The sequence below is a fragment of the Sinocyclocheilus grahami genome, unplaced genomic scaffold, assembly GCF_001515645.1.
Source record: "Sinocyclocheilus grahami isolate Dianchi unplaced genomic scaffold, SAMN03320097.WGS_v1.1 scaffold2.1, whole genome shotgun sequence".
NCBI lineage: Eukaryota > Metazoa > Chordata > Actinopteri > Cypriniformes > Cyprinidae > Sinocyclocheilus > Sinocyclocheilus grahami.
Window position 1 is genome coordinate 3,697,759 of NW_015505181.1, and position 25,480 is coordinate 3,723,238.

At 37.5% G+C, this 25,480-nt stretch overlaps 1 protein-coding gene across 2 annotated transcripts in view; it reads right to left on the reverse strand.

Annotated features, from left to right (window-relative positions):
• Positions 1 to 9,620: 9,620 nt before the first annotated feature.
• LOC107551119 (prickle-like protein 2) overlaps positions 9,621 to 25,480 on the reverse strand; it is a 94,155-nt gene continuing 78,295 nt past the window's right edge. For both annotated transcript variants that reach the window (XM_016232649.1, XM_016232733.1), the window contains 6 exons: positions 20,760 to 20,873; positions 20,491 to 20,628; positions 17,524 to 17,727; positions 16,165 to 16,351; positions 13,587 to 14,447; positions 9,621 to 11,059 (listed from right to left, as the gene is read on the reverse strand). In XM_016232649.1, the coding sequence (XP_016088135.1) occupies positions 10,167 to 11,059; positions 13,587 to 14,447; positions 16,165 to 16,351; positions 17,524 to 17,727; positions 20,491 to 20,628; positions 20,760 to 20,873 (2,397 nt within the window). In that variant the 3' untranslated portion in view covers positions 9,621 to 10,166. The remainder of the gene's footprint in view (positions 11,060 to 13,586; positions 14,448 to 16,164; positions 16,352 to 17,523; positions 17,728 to 20,490; positions 20,629 to 20,759; positions 20,874 to 25,480) is intronic.

The following is a 25,480-nucleotide window of genomic DNA, read 5'->3' on the forward strand; positions in this document are numbered from 1 at the left end:
TTTTAGTTTTCCAACAGGAGGACACTTCGCCTAACAGTATATGTAGCAAGGTTTTTTGTTTGTTTGTTGTTTGTTTGCTTTTTTATTTTTAGAATAAATAAAAAGAAAATAAGTAGAAAGAATAGAGAAAGAACAGAGAATGCTAGAGTTAGAGGGTCATATGAAGATGAAAGAGATGTATTTTCAAAAAATGATTAAGGACTCAGCTGCTCGGATTGAGTTGGGCAGGTCATTCCACCAGGAGGGAGCAGTTAATGAAAAAGTCCATGAAAGTTTTATCACAGGTTGAATGCAAAATGTTTCAATACAGGCATTTCAATCAAATGTATTTTATGCAATATTTCAAACCTTTAACCCACTTGGGAAAATCAACCCATGGCAACAGTTTAAAAGTAGCCCAATTCTGGGTAAAAAAGGCGGACTTGTCAACCTTCATCCAGCAAGAGCTGCAGGAGTCAGATTTAACTGACCACAGGTCAAGAATAAGGAGAGATGACTGACAAGACCATACTGGAGTATTTGCTGCTTAACAGATCCTGAGCTCACTGACAAATATCTTATCTTGCAAGATGTGCGCCCTTTACACAGAGTGCTGTGATGGCGAAATCGAAAGTGAAAGTAAACAGCGCGAACGCTCATTCAAAAGATATTTAAATACTCCGCATACTGAGAGCGGCTCCCTGATGCGCCAAAATTATACACAATATTAGGTGCTTCGCTCCCGTTGCGGGAGCAGGCGGCAATGGTCAGAGATTCAGCTGGAGCAAGATTAAGAAAACAGCCAAATCCTGGACATTTTGGGCGATTAAGAAATCCTGCGCCAAAATTATACACAATATTAGAATGTTTAAAGGAGTGGACACGAAAATCGCGGGAGCGAAGCACCTGTTGCGGGAGCAGGCGGCAATGGTCAGAGATGCAGCTGGAGCAAGATTAAGAAAACAGCCAAATCCTGGACATTTTGGGCGATTAAGAAATCCCGCCCGGACGCATTTTTTTAGGTCCAAAAAGAGGACATGTCCGGGGAAAATAAAAGAGCAACGAAAATACAGAATTGTTCTTTTATGTATCATGCCCTATTACATGTCTTCTTCTTGAACAATGTGTAATACCGGGCTTTCAGCACACCTTTTCTCTGCTCCTATGAAAACTGCTCTGCAGTCTGTTGTCTCACTTTAACAAAAGGCCACGTTTCTCATCCATGTTTCTCCAGGCCGTTCTGAAGTCTCTGAGCTTTGTTCTCTTCTCCTGCGTTTGTCTGATAGCTGCTCTCTACATCTTCTTCAACCTTCCTGAAACAAAAGGCAAAACTCTCCTTGAGATTTCCCAAGAGTTCGAGAACATCAGAGTATGTGGATACTCCACAGAAGATGTCTTGTGCTTAGATACCAAGCCGAAAAGTTCAAGATAAATTATAAATGCTTGCCTTGGTATATTGATGTAAATATGGACTAGATGTGGACTGGCACAAGAAATAATAAATTATCATCATATTTATCAACGTTATATTTATAAAGACAGACTGCTGTCAGTTGGATGGATGGTCTTGGGTTTATTTAGCAATAATGGCCAGATGACAGTACATGATCCTTCTTAATATAACAATTAATAAATAAGTAAATGTACTATTAAATCAAATATTAAATCAAGTTATTTGGTGAGAAGAAAAAGACTGCATTAAAACAGCTGTGGAGAAAACTGGAAGACATAACGGTCAATATATTTTAATGAGCAGAGAGCTGTTTAACAAAAGACATTATAATAGACTAGTTTTTTATTGGATGAAAAAATGTGAAATAAGATTTGCATGTTCTGTTATTTAAGAGATGTGTCCCAGGTTAAAGAAAAAAAAAACATTTTTTGCTTCATTTATTTTCACTACCACTCAGAATACCTTATAAAACTTAAGGAGCTTTTTATTCATGTTTCTTTTCTTTCTTTCTCAATGACTGAACAATGTCTAACTACTTACATATTGTCTGAAGTAACACATGCTTATTCCTTACATGGCCTGCTAGTTGTTCTTTAACCAGCTAAAGGCTGGAAATCACTACATTACTTTTTTGTCCAGATTTCTGCACTAATTTACAGTCTGGATGAGTCCAGACTGGTTGCCCAAAGTCAAAGCCAGTCCGCAGATTTGATTTGACAGATTTTAGACAAAATTGTGTAGTGTATAATGAACACAGACTTGTTTTTCCAGCTTTTTCATGTTTTTATTAAAACATGTTTGATATTTTGAGCCATTTTTTGAACACCTACTGTTTTCATTTGTCATGCGTCTCCTAGCTATGAGGCATGTGTTTCTGCGTGAGTTTGTTGTTTTCAGAATCACCTGAAATACCTGAATCAGAATCATCTAAATCACCTGGTAGTGTGATCCTCAGTTGTTTAGTATTTGATACCCCATGCATTTTTCTCAGTAAAAAGTCGGCAAGTGTATGATGCTTATAGTGTTTTGAAATCTGTTCAGAATAAAAAGCATGTAGTCTATTCCAGACCTAAGCAAACATTATGTCATTGTAATCTCTGCATGATTGTCCTCATTTCATTTATATCAAGTGCAGATAGCTGAACTATTAAGTGAGGTTGACCCTACTGAATCATGCAGTCCACCCATGTTATTGCGCAGGGCCTTGGGTTTGTAGAACCCTGTGAAGGTTCCACTCAGGGACGTTCTGTCTTATCAGTCCTTGACAGGCTGTATGGGACTTCCCAACCTCATTAGCAGTTTAATAGGTACTATGTGAACTTCACAGACCAATAATGACTGACATAACTAGATGCTTTATCACCGCCTCAGCTGTGGATTCACAGGATTAATTAGAGGATTAATTTAACTGACTAGCAATGATTATGGATATCCCAAAACGCCCAAAGTATATCGTATCGGAACAACATTATGTGCACAACATGTTCCCTAATGGAAATGACCCAGTTTTAGTTAGAAACTAGGAGAATCAAATGTTCTATAGGCACATGCTGGAACAGAACCTCATTGGCCCAAAGCCAATTATTTTGACAACATTTAGTAAACTACATGTGCATACATGTGTTGCTAGCAGCAAAGCTAATCATGGATATTAGGAATAATATCACATGTATATATGATATATTTTTGTGTTTCTTTAGCTTTTGTTTAATAGTTTTATAAATGAATAAATGAAATGAAAAAACTGATTTGTTTATTTCACTCATTATTTAAATCATCAGTTTAAAACATGTAATATGATCATTTTTATATTTGTTTATGTTTGTTTTTATATTCTCATATTTTAAGATTATATACTGGGTCTAGAGTAAAACAATACAATACACACAGGGGCATTTAGAAATAGCAAAAATAAATGATTAATTTATAAGTTTCCAAGACGTTTTATGTGACCTACATATGACAAAAACAAGTTGAAATCTGTTAGTTTTAATAAAAATAAATTCTGTGACAGAGTTGAAGAACCACCCCTATATGTATATACAGTAAATAATAAATAATTTAAATTTAAATTATGGGACAATACCTTGAACCGCCAATGGGTGGCGCTGTTTATTCACTGCAGAGTTACAGTAAAGCTGCAGGCTGCAGACTGCAGTGTGATTATTAGCTTTTAATGTGTGTGTGTGTGTGTGTGTGTGTGTGTGTGTTTTGGGATATCTGACTGAAATGATAACACCCTCAAGGGGTTTGATGTCATATATTTGGCGTATAACTCGTGACATCCAGCTGGTGACATGAGAATCTCATTAATGCATAAAATCAGGCAAATTGAAATTAAAGCTTCATATTCAGTCTAGCGTAACATGCCCTGAATGAACAATAAATCTGAAACCTTATACTAGGATGGGCTTTGAATTATAAGGGGGCCGAACAGAAACCATAACCAAAGAATGTACATATTATTTTTTAATGTATATTTCTCAACAGTTTTGAAATGTTTCTCAGAACATAACGAAACATTGAATCAGCATCAACGTCTCTGGCAGCATTTTCTTTTCTTTTCTTTGCAACACTGATGATCCAACATCTTTTTGCTCAAAAGCCATGTTTAATCCACATATTCTTGCTGCCTGAGTTCAGTCATCACCAAGTCAGGTCATATATTTCTCTGGTAAACAGGCACTTGCAAAAAAAATCACTTTCGCCTGCCATGGTAACCATAGCAACAGCAGGCTGCTTAAGCACTTTTCATTCTTTTTGGAACAGTGACTAAACATACTGTCAATATGTATCACATTATAGATTTACATATCACAAAAAATGCACCCTATGCTATTTTTTTAAATGCATGTTTTGATCTTATATTGAACAATTCATCCATTAATGTGTTTAATTTCTTAAACATTTTTTTTTTATTAGTATATTCAATCAAAATGTCATAACTGGACCTTCCGGTGAAACGCAGACTTCTCTCTGGTGATGTATACAAGACATTAATTTTATCTCTAACCAAGTCCCCACCGTACAGTCATCGCAACTGTAAGATCGCTGACATTTGCAGTAGCCCCACAAAGATTCAGGGGGCGTGGTTGGATCCACATCTAGGGGGTGGAGATCGGTAGGTTTAGGTATATGTAAGATGGAAGGAGTTGGATCTGGAGCCAACCACACCCCCTGGATCTTGTGTTCTGCAGTGAGACATTTGGCTAACATTGCTCAGGGTTGCACAAATGAACCTCAACAGAATGCAGCTGGGAAATTATAAAATAATTAATTTAAAATGGTCAACACTTCTGAAAGACTCTCTATCGCCATCTAATTGCACACACATGAAGGCCAGTCAAGGAAGTTCTCACTCTAGGCATACACCTTATTGAGGAGCATAGGATGCAGCAATTCTGAAGCATAGTAAAGCATTTGAGAACTGAATCTGGCTATGTTGCTGAGCAGTATAATTATAAGCAGTTTTCCCTAATTGTGGCTCTTAATAACACCCAGAAGAGTGTCTGTGCTTCACTTCATAGTAATGACTCCAGTTTTTTTTTGAACAATTAGATGATTCACACACACAACACTTTATGTTAATATTACAACATCATGCTGATGATTTATATAAAGTGAAATGGAAAAATGTTTGGCAAATTATTAGGTGTTAAAATCACAGATATGCGTTGAGTATACACTTTGCAAATAAATTACAATATATGTTTAATCTTTTAGTAATCCTATTGATGGCTCAAATCATACTAAAAGTCTTCATGTAAACACCTCACTTGATCTGAGTGAAATTTCAATTGAATTGAAAGGGTGAACTGAAATAATCTGATCAATGTTTTTTCTGACATGTTGGTGTTATATCTTTCACTTGGATGTTATAAGTTGAACTGAATGTTTACTAAATATTTGATAAAAAAGCTTGTGACATATGTAGCTCTAGTGACATTATCGCAGTGGCATTCTCTGGTTCTGAGCACGGCGACAGGCGTTGAAATTTTGTTTGGAAAACATGTAAAGCAATACGTGAATCAGATGACAAAGATAAACTGATTTTAAGAATCTAAACTCAAATATTCAGTCAGATTAATGGACATTTACACATGTAAATATAATATTTTAAACTAACATATTATAGAATGGGACATAAATATAAACTCTGTATGAAAAATCCTAAAAGAGACCTGTTTGTCCAAGTAGTTTCGTTTCCAGTTGTTTGAGGTCATTTTTGCTTAATCTTAAATATTTCAGTTTGAAACTGGATGACTTTAATAGGACATGGCTTTGAAAAACATAGTGTTAAAAATTTAACAACAGTTAGAATATACATCAGACTTTATGTAAAAGATTGTGGCTTTAACTTCAATGCTCCAGAGATAAATTAGCATAAAAACTCTAGATAAAAGACATTCATATTTAAATTGGAATAACAGCAGTCAGTTCTCTCAAGTCAACAAATAATGACTGCAATGGTCATGTCACGTCATTGAAGTGCTTTCTACATCAGTTACCTCTGACATAAATGCTCTAAAAGCATAAAATTAAACCACAAATTGCTGAAAAGACATGTAATTTTCACAATAGATGGAGAGACTATAAACTCACATATTTTATTTATATATTGTTTTAATGGATTTAAGTATAATGCCTGCTCTCAGCTCTGGTTCTTAGATTAATTCAGTCATGGCCCACAGATTAATATAGGGTCATAAGCAGGATAATGTCAACTCTAAGAGTCTCTTTCTGGTTTCTGGCTTTTATAAACTGTTTAAATGCCCAAGAAAAAAAATCTGTAATTAGCTACTTGTGAACATGTCAATTCTAATCTTTCAAAGATTAAATTAAGATGTAGTTAATCTCTCTGAAGGTAAGGGAACAATAATACTAAGTAATATGACTCGAAGGAGCAAAGTCAAAAGGCTTTGTAAAAAAAATGTGGTAAATGAGCATAGAAAGGAGCATTTGTGTATGGAAACACATGATCTCATGATCATCCAGCTATCAGGGATGCAGAAACATTGGTTGATTGGAGGCAATTTGCAAATTATTTGAATTTGTCAGGGGAAAACAGATATGGGCCACTGCCCAAAGACAGATCTGACACTTTCCATTATGACTTAAGTTACGCCTGGGCTGTTTCACAATTTCATGGTTTTGCTTTGTCTGCAGTATCAGCCCTCAGTGGACCTCTGGGAACTATTTTTAACATTATATCATGCAGTCCCTGCCAATTTGCTGTGCTTTCAAAATTGCCCCTGACATCCAGCAAAACACACACTGAAAAACTGCGTGACTAAATAACCATCAAACAGAAATGTTTCATTTGCTGAAGTGGCACATGAGGTTGAGCAATTTACCCTTCGCCAGGATCTGACCAATCATAACCCAGAATCTGTCATTTACTTGTCGACAAACAAACCAGACAGGAGAATAAATTAACATCGTGGACATTAACTTAAAAAATTGTGTGTATTGAGTTGACGTATTTCCACGGTTGAAACAAGATACTTTCTGATGTTCATTCATGTTTATTTCGTGCTGTAACTAGTAAAGAGGAAGAGATGATGGGTTCACGTGCCGCTTGAACTGAGGCGATTCAGCGATCTGTCAGGATCACTGATCTGTTATCTTTAACACATTAAAGAACCACAAAACGCCATTGTTTGAAGTTCTTTAAAAAAAAATATTTAAAAAAAATCTGCATGTCAGCCCAGGCCCCATGGGCCCCAAATTTTTTACGCCCGCTTGGACCGGGTTTCGGACCAATTTTCACGTCATAGTTCAGACGCGGCCCGGGCCTTGGGCCTGTTTTTGGTTTCTCCTTATTTTTTATATTTTAGACATCCATCAATTAGAGATGAAAAAATGTGATGAAACCTTTTCATTAGACGTGCCTTTAGAGAGAAGTGCATCTTTACGGATTACGATTATAATGAAAGAGTTTTTGTTTTTGATTTGTTTTATTTCACTAAGTAGTAATTTAAAGCTTTCTATAGATATATTTATCATGTCTGTGAGGCATGTATTCGCTGAGTTTTGGTTCATTTTTGTGAAGCGCTCCTGTTCAAGACAGACGGCAGAAAGCGCATCATGTTTGTTTTCTTTATTTTATAAAAGCACAACTTTTTGTTGATATTGTGAGTGCACACAAATAAAAAGTAGACCCTTTAAAGTTACGAATTATGTATTACCTTTATGAGCAAAAATGACGACCAGACAGGAGAATAAATTAACATCGTGGACATTAACTTAAAAAATTGTGTGTATTGAGTTGACGTATTTCCACGGTTGAAACAAGATACTTTCTGATGTTCATTCATGTTTATTTCGTGCTGTAACTAGTAAAGAGGAAGAGATGATGGGTTCACGTGCCGCTTGAACTGAGGCGATTCAGCGATCTGTCAGGATCACTGATCTGTTATCTTTAACACATTAAAGAACCACAAAACGCCATTGTTTGATGTTCTTTAAAAAAAAATATTTAAAAAAAATCTGCATGTCAGCCCAGGCCCCATGGGCCCCAAATTTTTTACGCCCGCTTGGACCGGGTTTCGGGCCAATTTTCACGTCATAGTTCAGACGCGGCCCGGGCCTTGGGCCTGTTTTTGGTTTCTCCTTATTTTTATATTTTAGACATCCATCAATTAGAGATGAAAAAATGTGATGAAACCTTTTCATTAGACGTGCCTTTAGAGAGAAGTGCATCTTTACGGATTACGATTATAATGAAAGAGTTTTTGTTTTTGATTTGTTTTATTTCATTAAGTAGTAATTTAAAGCTTTCTATAGATATATTTATCATGTCTGTGAGGCATGTATTCGCTGAGTTTTGGTTCATTTTTGTGAAGCGCTCCTGTTCAAGACAGACGGCAGAAAGCGCATCATGTTTGTTTTCTTTATTTTATAAAAGCACAACTTTTTGTTGATATTGTGAGTGCACACAAATAAAAAGTAGACCCTTTAAAGTTACGAATTATGTATTACCTTTATGAGCAAAAATGACGGCGTATCCACTGAAAAAATGCAAGTGATCGCGCTGGCGCCTCTTTGTCCTGCAAAGCGCACTTCAGCTTCCACTCTCCGCACAAAATATTGGATATAGCGCACATTTATCTAGGTTTATCGTTTAAACATTGTTATATGCTTGAACTGTTTTATATCTATATATTTTATTTTAGGCAAGTCTTGATGATTTGAGAAGGCTAAATTTATCAAACCTATGGCTCACTGTCTGCCGCTGGCCAGTCGTTACTTTAAAAAACAAAAACTTATATTTAACAAACAAAAAATGATCCAAACGTTTTTCTAAATTAACTTAATAAAAAAACTAATCGAAATATAATCACTTTGCCATTCAATACAAAACTGAACTATTTTAACCCTTTAAGCTAAAAACCTAATTAATTGATATATCTGTCAAAATACATAATACCAGAACGTTATCCGTTTCTCAGTTCTAACTTTTTGTATTACAATATTTTTATAAGAACCACCAATTCATCATTCTCTAGCAAAAATCAGAGTAAACAAATTGTGAGATAGAACTTAAAGAGATGAAAAGCTCTAATGTAGATCTCATTTATGCAGCTGGTTATGTCATAAAACTGCCAACTTTCTTCCAAGACTCTTCTGACCACTACTAAGTACATAGAAGGGCAAATATTCCACAGACAGTAGTGCAAAGCATCTCAGGTTTCTGGCCTGTCAGGGACATAAGCCACTTTTTCGATAAGTTCAGATACATTTTTTAGTCTTATAGCACATGGGACTGTGTATCTGAAAACCACATATGTATTATCCAGCAGCTAAAATAACATTCTGAATCTGCACGTAAAATGATATTCTCAAATCTTATTGCTAAAACAGCAGCACTATTGACAGAATGATGGTTTAGAATCCAAACATAGAGCAAAGCTTGAACTAGAGATGCAAAAACCTTTCCCCACTGTTAAAATCCCAAATCGAAGATGGAAATCTAAATGAATTCTTGTATTTTCATAAGCGCCGTCATTAGCAACGACGTGTATCGGTAAGCGAGATTAGCCATTTGGATCCTGTGGATGCTCTGTGGTCTTTTGCATTAATGCATGGAACAGATGGCGAGCGTGTCGGTGTCTAATCAGAGTCAGAGATCACAGAATGCTCTGATGAGGAAGAACCAAGAGCTGTCAATCAAATCTCTCACAGAAATACTCTTTAATTTCCAATACAGGACAAAGATCAGCAAATTAACGTGCATGCCTTTACTATTTTCTCTACATTATGCTTAGTACATAAATGATTCTATTGATACAAAATATAAAAATATGTGGTACATCATTTACAGATAATTTACATTACATCCTTAACTTAGTGAATTTCTTCATTCAATTGCGTATATATACATCTTATTAATGGGATTTTCAGCCCAAAGCAAACACCATAAAAAAAAAAACATTACTGTGCCTGAATGAATTACAGAACAAAAAAAATTGCACATTAGCTGTAACAAATGCGGCAACAGTGCTGCAGATTTAATAATTAAGAAGTCCTAAAAATAAAAAGCGTAACATCCAGAATAATTCGGAAATATCACATGGGAAAGCATGCATATGCAATTGAGCTGTGAACAAATTAAATTACTGCGTATTATTCACTGATAACCTCACAACACCAAAAAGCCTTTCAAACTATAGGGACAGGAAAAATTATTGTGCAAGGTTGTGGAGCATGCAGCAAGTGCGTTATATCCATTATTTTAGGATATAATGCAGTTCTTGCTTTTCCTACGTTTGCGTGTGTGTAACTGTCCTCGGCTCCCGAACTGACCGGATGCTCCCAGTCCTGAAGAGCTGTATTTGTGTAGCAGCTCTTCGCTGGTCATGTACCTCAGCTGGACCGGTCTGGGAATGGGCTCGCCCAGAAAATACCCTTCATCTTCTGACTCGGAAGATGAGGAACAGGTCGAGCACCAGTCGTCATCGTAATCATACTGGTCCCACGAATAAGGGCCTTGGTGTCGGTGCAGAACAGGGTTTTGAAGCGTAAGGTCGGAGGTTGTCCGAGGGCAAGGTCTGAAAGGCTGCTCTCTCAGCCTGCCGCTTCCACTACCGTAGTGGTCCCGTGACCCACGGGGTGGAGGGAACTGGTCATAATCCTCACGAGCATGAAGTTGAGATCGTTTCGGAGCTGGGCGGCGCTCGGCAGCGAGGTTAAGTGCATTGTCCGAACGGGACCGCCTGGAACGACGGGAGCGATGGTGGTGGTGGCGACGGCGTGGCTCATTATGGTCGATGCTTCTACGACGGGTACGTTCACTCATGGGTGGTAGACGGGCATTGTTGGCGTTGCTAACCAAACTTACACGATCCTCCTCCTGATATGCAAAACCAGGTGGCAAAGCATTAATTCCAGGTTGTTCACGGGGGTATTGCACAGGGAATTTGACTTGCACCGGGGGTTCAAGCTCCAGGTAGGGCTGTGCGGAGTTCAGGCTGCGCAGAGATTCAGAGCTGTGGAACTGCACAGAGGAGTTGAGTGTGCCCATGTTACTCTTTTCAGACACATTCATGCCAGAATCTTTGCTCAAATCTGGCATTGAGAAGTGAGACAAGTGCTCCTGCCGTTTACTGCCACCATCTGCAGAGGTGCCTGTAGACCAGAAACACATGTACGACAGCTGTAATATTCTCTTGCATCTCTGAGTGACAAAACACAAAAAAGTTGACAAATAATAAGCAAGATTTTTAGAGGTTTGTTTAAATCCCTGTAGTTTGTTTAAATCTCAAGGAGGCCTTAAATTGTGTGATAGCAAAGACTTTTACATTACATTTCTATTTCAAATAAACGCTGTTCTTTTTAACTTTATTTATCAAAGAATCATGAAAAAAAAAATCACCGTTTCCACAAATATATTAACACTTTCCCCACCACGTTTTTTTTTTTTTTTTTTAAGTTGCCAATCACAGCCAGCATTTTTTAAAATCAAGTTTAATGGCACCCAGAATATTTAGTTGTATGAATGTCAAAACAAAGAACAGAGCCTATGCTTTTAAACAAACAAACAAAACAAAAAAAATCATGCAATCTTTTTTTTTTTAAATCAACACTTGAATATGGGTAAGTTAAGTTTCATTAAAAAAGCTACATTTTGAAGAAAACGCTGAGAAAATCATGCTTTTGTAAAAGACTACATCTGGATCAGATTCACAATGATGATCAGAACAGATGAAATAGATCGCTTTCATCAACACATCCAAAGCTTGCACGGTCGTACACCACTTCCTGATCGTCATTTCATTTGGTAACGTTAGGCAGGTTTGTTTCATATGCTGTTTAATGCTTGATGATTGTGTTATTTAACAAAGCCATCTGCTTACATAAGCAAACGCTTGTTTCTGCTGCTTCTTCGCTGTGTTTTGATCCAGATATTCAATACTCTTTCAGAGGATGCATAATAGCGCATCCTACCGTACACCAGTAAAAACACGGAAAGCCGGGAAAATCCGTCAATGGTGGGGAAAGAGTTAAGCAGCACAACTGGTTTCAACATTGATAACAATAAGAAATGTTTCTTAAAGGGTTCATATGACGTTGCTAAAAAGAATATTATTTTGTGTATTTGATGCAATGCAATGTGTTTATGCGGTTTAAGGTAAAAAAAAACACATTATTTTCCACATAATGTACATTATTGTTTCTCCTCTATGTCCCACCTTTCTATAACGCGTTGATTTTTACAAAGCTCATCGTTCTGAAAAGTGAGGTGTGCTCTGATTGGTCAGCTATCCAGTGTGTTGTGATGGGCCGAATACCTCAAGCATGTGACAGAAATGTTACGCCCCTTACCATACTGTGATGCCATGTCCCCGCGCGACGAGACAAAACCAGTAAAACCCATTATAAACGAGGCATTTGTTGCATTCAATGAGGACATAATTACTGATTATAATGACTTTTTACGCGATGCGTTGCATCACGCCACATAAACATAAAACCATGTCTGCATTTGTGATCGGAGAAACGACAAACAACAAGCGGTACTCTACACTGCTCAAAACTCGTGTTTGAATCGTCAGTGGCAAATTATTTAAATATGAAAACGTACTTACAGGTGGTGAGTCAGAAGCGCCAGACTGTCCTTGCAAAGTTGGAATTGCCCCAGTTTATAGAAACGGACTACTTGCATTGTAGGCTACTCTCCCAGGAAACAGTCCTCGTCCTCCATAAAATACGCTGTACGCATCTGAATATTTGGGTTGAACTGTTCCGGAACAGTGTTGTAAATACACCTTAACAACTGATTTCTAGTCGTAGTTTCAAAGTAGTACAAAGTAGTTTCGCTTTCGCAACGAAACACACAGCATCTCCATGACATGGTGGGTCAGAAGCGCCAGACTGTCCTTGCAAAGTTGGAATTGCCCCAGTTTATAGAAACGGACTACTTGCATTGTAGGCTACTCTCCCAGGAAACAGTCCTCGTCCTCCATAAAATACGCTGCACGCATCTGAATATTTGGGTTGAACTGTTCCGGAACAGTGTTGTAAATACACCTTAACAACTGATTTCTAGTCGTAGTTTCAAAGTAGTACAAAGTAGTTTCGCTTTCACAACGAAACACACAGCATCTCCATGACATGGTGGCGGCAACAACAATACTACAGCGAGAATCAAAGTTACACCTTCTTTCTTTGCGTGAACATTTAGGCGGTGTTATGCAAATCTTCCCACATCGTGACGTAGACATGTGGGGGCGTGTTTAAACGAGCCGTTTTAGGTAGGCGTGGTTGACTTAACTTTTATAAAGAATATCTCTTTGGATTTGAGACTTTAGTCTTTGCAACTTTACAGATCTTCTTTATGCACCAAGAGCAAATTGAAATCGCATCATATGACCCCTTTAAGCAACAAACATAAGAAAGATTTCTGAAGGATCATGTGACATTGAAGACTAGAGTAATGGCTGCAAAAAATTCAGATTTGCCATCACAGGAATACACTACATTAAAATAGAATTTCTAATTATTTCTGCTTTTACTGTATTTCAGATTTTTTAAAAATGCAGCTTCTTTCAAAAACATTTTAAAAATCTGTAAACTTTTTTTTTTTACATTTATAAAAAATTTTATAAAATAAAAATAAAATGGAAACAAGCAACAAAGAAAAAAAATCAAATACCTGTAGCATTAGATAGAGCCAGTGACTCCATAGATCCATGTGGCGTCTGCTCCAGTGGTGTGAGCTGTTCGCTAAAGCCAAGTGCACTAATGGGGTTTCTGCTACGGCCCATCTGCGGTCCAATATCCTTTTCCTTCTCCCTCTGGAATACATGCAGGCTCACTGAGCGCTTATCCATGAAGCTGTTGTGTGGAACCTCTTGAAAGCTTGCCTGTGTTCGCAGTGCAGGTGGGTAATAGTCCTCTGGTCCGGGTTGGAACCAGTTCTCATTCAAAGACTGTCCTTTCAGAGCTGATACGGGGGGTCTCTTGGAGGCCACAGGCTCCTTGGGCCTTGGATCTGCTGGGTGACCAGGGGACAGATTTGAGGAATAGGAAGTCCGGATGTTGCACTGACTGAGCAAATGAAGAGGATTTAAAGAGAGGTCATTACGGCTCTCGTACCCATACACCTCAGCCGGCGTCTTCCAGGATGGAGATTCTCTGTTCAGACTTGGCGTTTGACTGGACAGACTAAGCAAATCCATTTGCAGGGAGAGTGGATCAACTTCAGCAGAGTAGCGCCCGGTTGAACCTTTTCCACCCTGGTTCCCATCTCCTCCACTACCACCATTATTGCTCTTGTTGAATTTGGAACTGCTGCGCCGGGCCTCACGTGAACGAGCACTCTGAAATGCAGAATCCGAGGAATCAGAGCCGTTTTGGTCATCGCCAACACTACATGCCCGAGAGCAGAAGATCTGACCCTGCTTGGGTAGAAAAGGACGACCGAGCAGGGACTTCTTACAGCGAGCACAGCTAAAACAGGCCTCGGTGGCATGCCAGTGCTGGCCATCATATGTCATCTGACCCTGGTCAATACCTGCACAATCAGAGGATATCCATTACACACAGATCACATGCATCTATGCCAAAAAGAAAGTAGTGATTGCTCATAAATGGGTCAATGACCACGAAAAAGAAAAGGAAAAACCATCTAGTTTAAAACATGTCAGATTCTTTAAAGCTGCAGTCCATAAAACTTGCCTCTTTGTCGCCATCTCTGTTTGAAACCTGCCATTGTAGTTATTTGCGGAATTATCTTCTTTACGTGGGTTGTGCATCAGCACGGCTCCTTAGCGTGGATGAACCTAATGTTTTGAGGTGTATGTGTGGGCTGTCAGTCACCGCACCAGTGTGGATTTTCACTGTACTTCGGAATTACAGATACTACGTCTACATCCAAAATAAAAAGTTTCACCGGAAAATGTCATCTGAACAAGTAAATCACATGTCTGTCAGTTTTGTTCTGACCACCTGAAAAAAAAGTTTTACAATAAATCGAGCTACCAATGGTGATTAAATCTAATGATCGCAAAGTTAGCTTAGATCACGTCAAACCATGCAAATTATTATTATTTTTATACTTAGTTCTCAAATTGTTAATGTTAACAACATCAACATTGCATGACTACGTGTATTTAGTGTGTATTAGCGTTATCTGTAGATTTAAATTTAATCTCCAATTGTTATACCATTCGAATGTCATCGAAAGAAATTCTTTTAACCTCAAAAAGCAATTTATTATTCCTTAGAACTAGTTCTAAAATGACAAGTTATTCCAGCTGCTTTAAGAAGAGGCTACAAATGATTCGCCACCTGCAGCATCCACACACGCAATAGAGCCTACTAGCCAGGACTTCTTTATGTATACAGACATGACGTAATGACGCAAAGACAAACGACCCAAACCACTCAAATTATAAAACATTATTACAAGCTTACCGTTGTGAATCGGGCTAAGGTAAGGAGATAGTTTTGAACACTGATTGGCTATGTACTTACTCAATAATTGATTTTAGATAATTATAAATCAATAATAACCAAAAAAAAAAGTTTACGGAATGCAGCTTTAAATTCATTCTAGTTACACAAACATTCTTAAAAATATTATCTATATTTTTACCTAAAAAAAGAAAGAAATATATATATATATATATATCCTGAACTAACCTTCCCTAGTAGTCTTTTAGACACAAGAGCACTTAACAGCACTGTGTGAAAATCTGAATGCATAATGTAGTTACATAAACTTAAAAATGTGTGGATTTTAAATGACAGCTACTTTAGGTTAAAAAAAATGCAGAACAAAGATGTCTTTGAAGGATCACATCCTCATGAGGTGTAGACATGTTTGGAGAAATCTGATTACATGGGGTGCCACATATTGCAGAAACGTATTCGATTTTAATCACAGCTCATTTTAAGTAGCCACACTTTAATGGACAACATCTGTTTTGAAAACCTGCACTGTTGCTTCCCTTTTATAATCAGTTTCATGAAAATACTCTCTGTGGTTCTGTGTAGAAACTAATTCCAGACTGAATTTCTATGAAACAATCTGCCAAAATGCTGAACGTGAAGGCCAGACTAAACTATCAACTCGCAACACAGCTTTTCGTTCATTCTTCTTAACATTAGACAAAAAGCAGGACAGTCATCTGGCAGTTGCTACAGGGCAATTTCTGCAAGAGCAAAGTGGACCGGCCTTGCATGGACATGAGAGGATTCCAGGACGGCACTGATAGATGGGCTCTTACCTATGTGTTCCCCACAGGAGTCACAGTACTCTGCGTACAGGGACTCAAAGCAGGTGCAGCAGTACGGCTGGCCCTCTTTCATGATGTAACGCTGGCCACCCAGAACGGTCTCGCACTCAAAACAGCAAAAGTGCTTCATGTGCCAGTGCCTGCCCTCTGCCTCTGTGCACTCATCTGCAAAAATGATCTAAAAGACAGATAAGCAATAAGAGTAAGACCATTCTTCTGCAATGGAAGTGACAGAACTAAAGCTAACGGCTCCACTGAGGCAACAGACTGAGCTGCAGTACAGCAGTAACTCTATTATCACTATAGAGATGAAGTTCTGTAACCATGGTAATCATGCAATGTATTCAGCTGTCTTTACACAAAATCAGAACTAGAGAAACAGGGCTCATTGTGTGCAATCTTTAACTACACAATGAGAGACGTCTCGATTTTTAGCATTTTACAGTATATTAAGCATTTCATTTTCCCTTTGCACTTTAAGGGTGCGATCACATTTGTTTTTGTATGGCAAAATTTCTCAATCGGAATCCATGCCATTGGGAATTTTCATGTGGATTTCACAATGGATTCCAGCTTGCTGAACTGTTCACACAAGATTTCACTGGGTTTACCAATATGTACCTGCAAAACCTGGCCCAAGGATTGACCACACCTTCAGATGATTCAAGGAACAGTTCACAAAAAAAAAAAAAAATCTGAAAATGTACTCACCCTCAGGCCATCTAAGATGATTTTGTGTCTTTATTGGGACAGATTTAGAGAAATGTATCATTCTGTAGTGAATGGGTACCGTCAAAATGAGAGTCCAAACAGCTAATTAAAAACATCACAATAATCCACAAGTAATCCACAGTCCATCAATTAAAGTCTTGTGAAGTGAAAATCTGCATGCTTATAAGACACAATCCATCATTAAGGTGTTTTAACTTCAAACCGTTGCTTGTGGATTATTATGATGTTTTTACCAGCTGTTTGGACTCTGACGCCACCCATTCACTGCAGAGGACCCATTGGTAAGCATATGATGTAATGCTAATGAAGAATGAAGAAACAAAATCATCTTGGATGGCCAGGCTGAAGGCGAGTACATTTTTTTTGCTTTACATTTTTTTGGGTGAACTATTCATTAAAATTTTCTGTTAAAACTAAGACAATCATAGCATCATTCCTTTGAAAAAACACCTTAATAAACAGAGTGATTTTGGGCTGTTTAGATATTTTCTCATTTAAAAAGGATATTGCAAATATCTGCAGCATTATATTAGGTAACAATGGTTTATTAGCACATACAAGAGACATACTAATGTACAGAGATTCATGTCTTGCAATAGCAAGGTGAGAGTGTCTAACCTCATCGCAGGCTGAACAACGGGGTTTGAGTCTCTCAGCGTGGTGGCGACCACAGAAGATCTTCCCATCCTGGTAGAAGTAGATGAGATCCACCAGCAGTTCGTCGCACATGCTGCACACAAAGCATTGTGGGTGCCAGCACATCCCGTGACCTGCCCGTGACGCAAAGACAGCAATGTCACCTCCGTTTATCTGTCCCCCACACTGAAAACGAGAAAAGGGGATGGAGAGACAGTTAAAAGTTAGGAAGGAAAGTTAAAAAGAACATTTTACATTTAACAAGAAAACATTTATTTAGCAGCAGGGTAAAAGAGAAAATCAATAATAATCTCACTTTTTATTTTGTGTTTACAGACTGCCTATTTGTCTACCAAATGATCAGATAAAACAAACTACAATAAAAGTTTAATATAAAAGGAAAAAAATGCACCTCAAGACTCTTGTATTATGGTCACTTTTGAATTTATAATGCATTCTTATTAGGGATGGACGATATTATCATACTGATATCGGAATCAGCTGATAATGGCTTTAAATTATGCCGATATGTCTTGCCGATAAGAGAAATAGGTTAACTTACATGTGCTCAGGGTGTGCTAATGATTAGATCACGACAGCAGTGTGGCTCCTTCTTGAAGCAAAGTTTTGTCTGAATGATGATGTTTTGGATCGCTGCATTTAAAGGTGTAATAGGTGATTGCCTTCAGAAACATATTTTGTTATGCTGGTTGAAAGTCTCTTCACATCCCGATAGCAATCATTAAGTTAAGTGGTTTACATATATTTATCTGTATTTATATATTCTGTGGAAGGTGGTAGGACCAAGAAATGTTTGTCCAATCAAAATGCTCTGTCCGAGCGTTTTAATTAGCTTTCCTACCTGTCTGTCAACATAAGTATTTACATACCTCTGCGCATCCGGTTCGCGCAGACAAGGATACTTCATCAGTGCGTTCACACACACTGTGCAGACAGAGCGAGAATGGCAGACAAACATCAACAACCCAATCTTCCCTTCCTGGTATTGTAGTACTTTTACTAACTGTACTAAAAAGTTCTCACTGGTGAATGACACGTAGCCCAGCAGTTCCCAATTCCAGTCCTTGCGCCCCCACACTCTGCATATTTTGTATGTCTCGCTTAATTAACACACCCGATTCAGATAACCAGCTCGTTAGAAGTGATCTACGTGCATGAACTGTTTTCCGATCGATATGATCCCTACAGTGTTCATTGCTCCCTACTCCCTGAGCAGGAGAAATCCGTTGAAGTTTACTTAACTTCTCATTCACGGATTTGCGCTGCACAGTGTCTGGATGCGAGGGTGCGAGGACTGGAATTGGGAACTGCTGATGTAACCTATTGTAATGTTGTCTCTGGTATTCTGGTCTGTGAGCGTATATGCGTTCAGGGGGCGTGCCTTTGGACAGCGATTGCAGGGAGGGTGGGATGTTCGCTTTCAGTGCTATCAGGCTAAAGTTAGCATTTTCCAAGATCTCCTACTGCACCTTTAATCTGTGAAAGCACGTACAAAATGACGCGTTCGGTGTGACAGAGTAAATAGCATGTGCAGTGGCAGCAGTGGCAGCCTCCCCCAGGCCTTAATGACCGTTCGGTAAGGAGTTTTAATCTGTAGGGGGTGCTGTTGGCCTACTTCTAATTAAATTAAAAAGAAAATAGCCTACACAAATAACATCTAGACTGTTTCTGATTAAATAAAGTAGTATTTAAGAAGCTAAAGCTTACATAAAAAAAAAATCACAAACATGACAATTGTAAATAAATACTTTTATATATACTGATTTATTCATTAATATGTAATATGTTTTATTTTTTAAACACATCATAAGCTCTAAAAGATTTTCAGAATTTTTACAACTCTAGCTTTAGACCATCTACAAATGTTAAATCTTAAAATAAAGTGTTAGGGTTAACACTGCATCTTTCTGGAGAAAAAATGCAGCGATTGATATAGTTTATTTAGGCCTATAGTTATTTTCAAAGCTTCAATGTACTGTCAAAAAACATTCATTGTTGTTTTATTTAATTCTAACAAAAGTTCTTGTTAAAAACTAACCAAAATGTAAAATATTTTGCTTATAATTTCTGCACAGGAGAGACTTGGTGTTGTTTCCAAACAAAAGGAAATATATCGGTATCGGCCAAAATGAGTTGAAAAATATCAGCATATCGAATATCGACAAAAATCCAATATCGTGCATTCCTAATTCTTACTGAATAAAAGAATTAATTTATTAAAAAATATATATCTTGCTGATCCAAAACCTGTGAATAAATGTGTATTTTTGCACATCCCCTGACAAAGAATAGAGAAAAAAATATGAATTTATAACAAGTGGTCAGCATATTGTATCTGAAAAGAGAAGGGAACAGCTGATATGAGCTGGTTTCTTCATTAAAGCTCTCCTTCAGCATTTTCCAATATCTTGTGCTATGGAGAGTCAGCAAATGTTTAATGGGATAGACAGATGCATGCACCTACCCACAAAAACACACACCTGTGTGTCAGTTACCTTCGAGAACAATATTTATTGGAAAATCTGCATCTTTTCAACAGTACTGAGGGCTAAATGGGGGCTTTATATCTTTAAGAGTGTCACTGCAGAGGATACATTTAAAACAAGCGAAAAAAGCCAAACTGTGTCACTGTGACATCTGTTCCGGAGAAGTAACAGAAGGAGAGAGAAACAAGGCAGGTGGTCACAGACATGCATATCCAGCTTAGATTCAGATCTAATTCGCTGGCAACTTACACGACATCCCAGGTGGGCTAATACACAAAACCAGAGGAAGCCTTAAAACCTACAACAAAAATAAGCCACTAAGAAACAAAACAACTAATTTCAATGAACCACTGTAGCTGAACTCTTCCTGTGGCCACAAACACCCTCCACCCCAAACCACAGTTCATTTGAATATCATACACACAAGTGAACACTTGCACACCTGTTCACAGATAGCTCCAGTCATGGTGACCGGGAAGGGCCGGATATTACCACGGCCCAGGTTCTCCCTCTTCCTCTGGTTGCTGAAGAGCTTCAGCTCTCGTTTTTCCTCATCATCCAGACTGCTACAGTATCGCACCTGCGCAACAAGAGCTCAGGTCAGCTGTGTCACATAAACATGGACATACATGTGTGTAAATGATGGCACACACAAACATACATGCATTCAGACTGGTGACCTTTTCATGTAAGACCCCAAGCTGATCTTACCTCATTGTCATGTGGGGGGAGCTGATGCAGAAGCTGCTTGATGCGATGCTTCTCCCCAGGACTGTTCACGTATGGTACTTTATCCTCCGGCAAAGAGCTGTAATAATGATGTACCTGGAATGACATTGGAAAACAACAGCAGCTTTGAATTACTGATGAGTGATGTGAGTAAGTAAATAAATAAAGTATTGTTTACAAAAAATAACGAGTTTGATGCTTGGGTGACAAAGTCACAAACACAGGTGTGAATTACTTCAATTTAATTTATGCTAGTAAATAAATAAAAGCACCAGCAGGTTTAAGGGCAACAAAGTCTTATTTTTTTAATTCATCACTTGGATTTTGGTGTTTGCACACGGCTTGTTAATCAAACGCTTGGATTTTGGCACTTGGGTGACACGGTCACAAACACAGGGGTGGAATTTCTTTATCCCTGTTGTTGTTAATAGGGTTGGGAATCGAAAATCGATTCCAGAATCAGATACTTAAGGTCAGGAATCGGATACTTGTCAAATTAAAATGTATTCTGCCTATAGATTCCTATCTGTGAGGACCGGACCTAGCGATCTGCCAGGGCTACATTTGCGATCAGATGCCAAAAAAGCTAAGTATAATATCTGTGATAGCTAAACATGTTGCAAGAGATGTGTCACCACCAACATGACAAAGCACTTTAATTTAATAGATCGTTAAAGATTGCGAATGCGATTCAAACACCAACATGATTCTGTTCCTAAATTACAATGATTCATCCGTTTCCTCAACCTTTGACGTGTGCGATCATAATGTTGTGATCACTTGTTAGTTCGTCCGTGAAGAGTACGATCACACCAGTGTGATTTGAACATTTAGATTTGCGTTCGCACAGCCATTGACCTAAAGAGAGCAGCGGTCTGTCATGAATGAAACAGCTTCAGTCTTTTCAGCCACACAGTATCCTTATTTCTGTGTTACAAACATTCAAATCACAGAAGTACTGGGATAAAAGTTTATAGTTCAGATATAAACTGTGTACGATGTGTATACGGTAGTGATTAAAATAGAGTAAATCACCTTTTGAAAGTAATTTGACACTTCAAATGAAGATTGATCGATTACATTGTTACGCCAGTAGGTGGCGAAAAGGGGCTGTTAAAATGTATTTGTCTTTGAATCATACAAGAGATTCGTTAAAGAACACTGATTCATCCAGTAAAGAAACAAGTACATCTTTAGTGAGTCATTTAATCATTCATTCATAAATTACAGTGTTGTCTAATGTTTTTTTCCCTTCAGAATCATGAGAGAACCACAACTTCCATTGGGGGGAAAAAAAAGAAAAAAAAACAATTTATCCAGAATCATGCAGTTCTATTTTGCACACAAACCGCTCTTAAAGAGTCCAGTTTTTATGTAGACTGTTGATTTTTGTTCATGGTATTCAGCTCCAATAAATGGTTTGCAAAAAAGAGACAAAAGGATAAATGTTTGATATTATTTAATCACATTGTAATCGAAACTGGGAATCGAAAAGAATCGGAATTGATAAAATTCAAACCATACCCAACCCTAGTTGTTAACCCCTCCCCCCCATCTCGCCCAACATCCTTGCATTGCACACACTTACACACAGCTATAACAGTCAGTGATTTATGGAAGAGCAATGCATGAGTTAATGGAATCGGCCCCTTCTATCTCCCCCATGACGCGCTTACATGGAGGACCCTTTATCTCAAGATAATAAGAATGTCCAGAGCTCATCCCAACTTAATTAGCCATACGAGGCTTACACTTTTGGACGAAAATGGACATTATCACAGTTGTCTAATTAACATAATGAAATGTAAGTGTAATTACATCATACATTTCATTTTATAATTGGTCAAATAATGAGAACACAAGTCTACATTACATTATAATATAATTGTCTGTTGACTCGTGGTTGGAGTATTTCTTTGGAAAGCAAACAGGCCAGTGAAGAATCCAGACTTGGCAGGAGCCATAAGGTCCTGCAGTCTCAGACCACCCATCCAAACCTATTACACAGATTTGATGGCCTAATGGCTTAATCTGATATACAGCGGGGGCCATCTGCCTCCGTCGCCATACCATATAAACAGCAAGGAATAAGAAACTGTGCTTAAAGAGCAACTGAGAACTGTAATGAAATGCACCATGAAATAAAACACATGCAAGCAGCATTTCTCCTTTTTTAAATCTGAAATAATAAAATATTTAAAAAAACAAACAAACAAAAAAGACTAGAAAAAAATAGAAAAACTAGGCAAGTAACGGAAATTAATTAAAACTAAAATTACTAAAACTATATAAAAATATAAAACAATTTTAAGCTAAATAGAAATGTTTGAAAATAAAAATTAATTAAATTATATAAGAAAATGACAGAAACTTAAACTAAAATGAAAATATATACAAAAGCTAATAAAAAAAACAAACAAACAAAAAAGACTAGAAAAAAATAGAAAAACTAGGCAAGTAACGGAAATTAATTAAAACTAAAATTACTAAAACTATATAAAAATATAAAACAATTTTAAGCTAAATAGAAATGTTTGAAAATAAAAATTAATTAAATTATATAAGAAAATGACAGAAACTTAAACTAAAATGAAAATATATACAAAAGCTAATTAAAAATATCATCAAATATTATAATAGTATATTTAAAAAAATACTAAAATAACACTGCTGCAAAGATAATTACATTTATCTCAATGCACTCTTTTTTAAACTAATTTTTAACTCCAATTACTTGAGCTATAAATACAATGCGACTAATTAAGCTACAAAAGAAAACAGGAAAAAGAAATCGCATCATAATGCTGATGGACCCAAATTGCAGTTCCATTTGGTGCCGATAGGGAGGCAAATATTAAACATTTGCCTTTAAAAATGACATAAATGTGGTATTACTCTACATTGACTGTTTTTAAAGAGCAGTGTGAATGACTGATATGTAAAGACACGGATGAAATATTGTGTACACATCAAAATGTGTTTTTACAAGGACCAAGAAACATTTGGAATAGATTCTGAAACAAAATCATCAGCATCTTCGGTGAGGCGTGGGATTTGTTTTTAGAGCTCCGTCCATGTCCGGTGTTTAATGCCTCCCTGTAATAAGGAGCTGTCTCTTTAAATGAGCTGATGGTTCTTCCGTTGCTTTTGTTGGCCGGTACAGTGTCAGCAAGGGGTTTCTGAAGGACTTGTGCAGAGGTTCTTTTGGGATGGCTGAAAATTTCACGAAACTCCAACTGTGGTCTGGTCCTGGTAAATTACAGTGCAGACATCCAACAATAACACGCTCCCTGGGCCAGCAAAAGAACTGTTGTGATGCAGCGATCAGAAGGACATGCACCCAGAGCCCAAAGCACTCACACAGAGGAACAGCTTGTGGAAATAACTATAATCAGCAGGAAGGGATCTGGCAACCCTCCCTGGTGTCAAGGGATCTGGCAACTGCATTTTGCATCAGACAGAGAGGGTGAACAAAATGCAAAAGCTCTTGATTTGAGGGCAAACTAACCAGAGCCCAAACAGCTTTTTTCCACTGAATAAATAAAGCCAAAGCCTCAGAGAAAGGAGGCATAGCATACGCTGGATGACACAGTAAATCTGCACCATAATTTGTTGATGATTTTTTTTTTTTAATACATGTTATTTGAACTATAATCAAGTTTTAATTAAACTGGCTACACATCACTAACACCAGTATTTAGGGCTGGGGCATATTTCCTGATTTTGATTCACATGGTCTTGATTCGATTCCAATTATTTGTTATAATATACATTTTGCTTACATATGAAAGGGCGGTGTTTCAGACTGATTCAAACCAGTGACTTATATTTTTGAAATATTCATTAAAAGAGCTGGTTTATACGATTATTTTGTATCAGGCATCTAGCAACACTGGTTACGCTGTTTATGTTTGATTCACCAAAAAGAACTGGCTCATAAGAGTCATTTGCTTGTAAACTGGACTACACTGATCACACCGTATGTCCTTGATTCACTGAAAAGAGCCAGTTCATAAGAGTCATTCATTCTGGAAATCAAGCTACAGTGGTTGTACAGTATCTTTATTTTCCTAAAAAGAACTCGCTTATAAGAATCATTTTTTCCAAGAATCAGACTACAATGCTTACGAGATATAGCCTACTTGTTTTGTGTGCAGCCCATCTGGACTATACAGCAGATATAACAGTATATTTAGGAGAAGAGGAAAAAGATTTGTAGCAAGTGGAGCTGCTTATATGACTCAAAATGATGGGCCATTACATTTCTTAGCAGCTAATTGGATTACTCTACTAATTCCACTCATGTGAGCATAGGGCTGGGCGGTATATCGAGTTTGTACTATATCTCGATATTTTCTTTACAAACGATTCGATATGAGGCAATACCGTTTATATCGATATACAGTAGTTTGATACGAGCGCATCTGAAAATATAGCGGAGGACACAGACTGAGCTGCTGTGGAGAAAGTGCATAGTCCAATTTGTTCTAAACATGTGACAAGCTTCATATTAAGGCCTTTAAAAACTGGTAAGACATAGTTTATAGTTTCGTTTCGCATATTAGTTTAATGTGCCGCTGACAGAGACACTAGGCTACTCGCGCTGTTTAATGTGTTTGAGATGTGCTGTCTTCCTGACTTACATTTCACAGGTATATTCTCTATCTGTAAATGTTAGAAAGTCATGGAAATATTTCCATTTT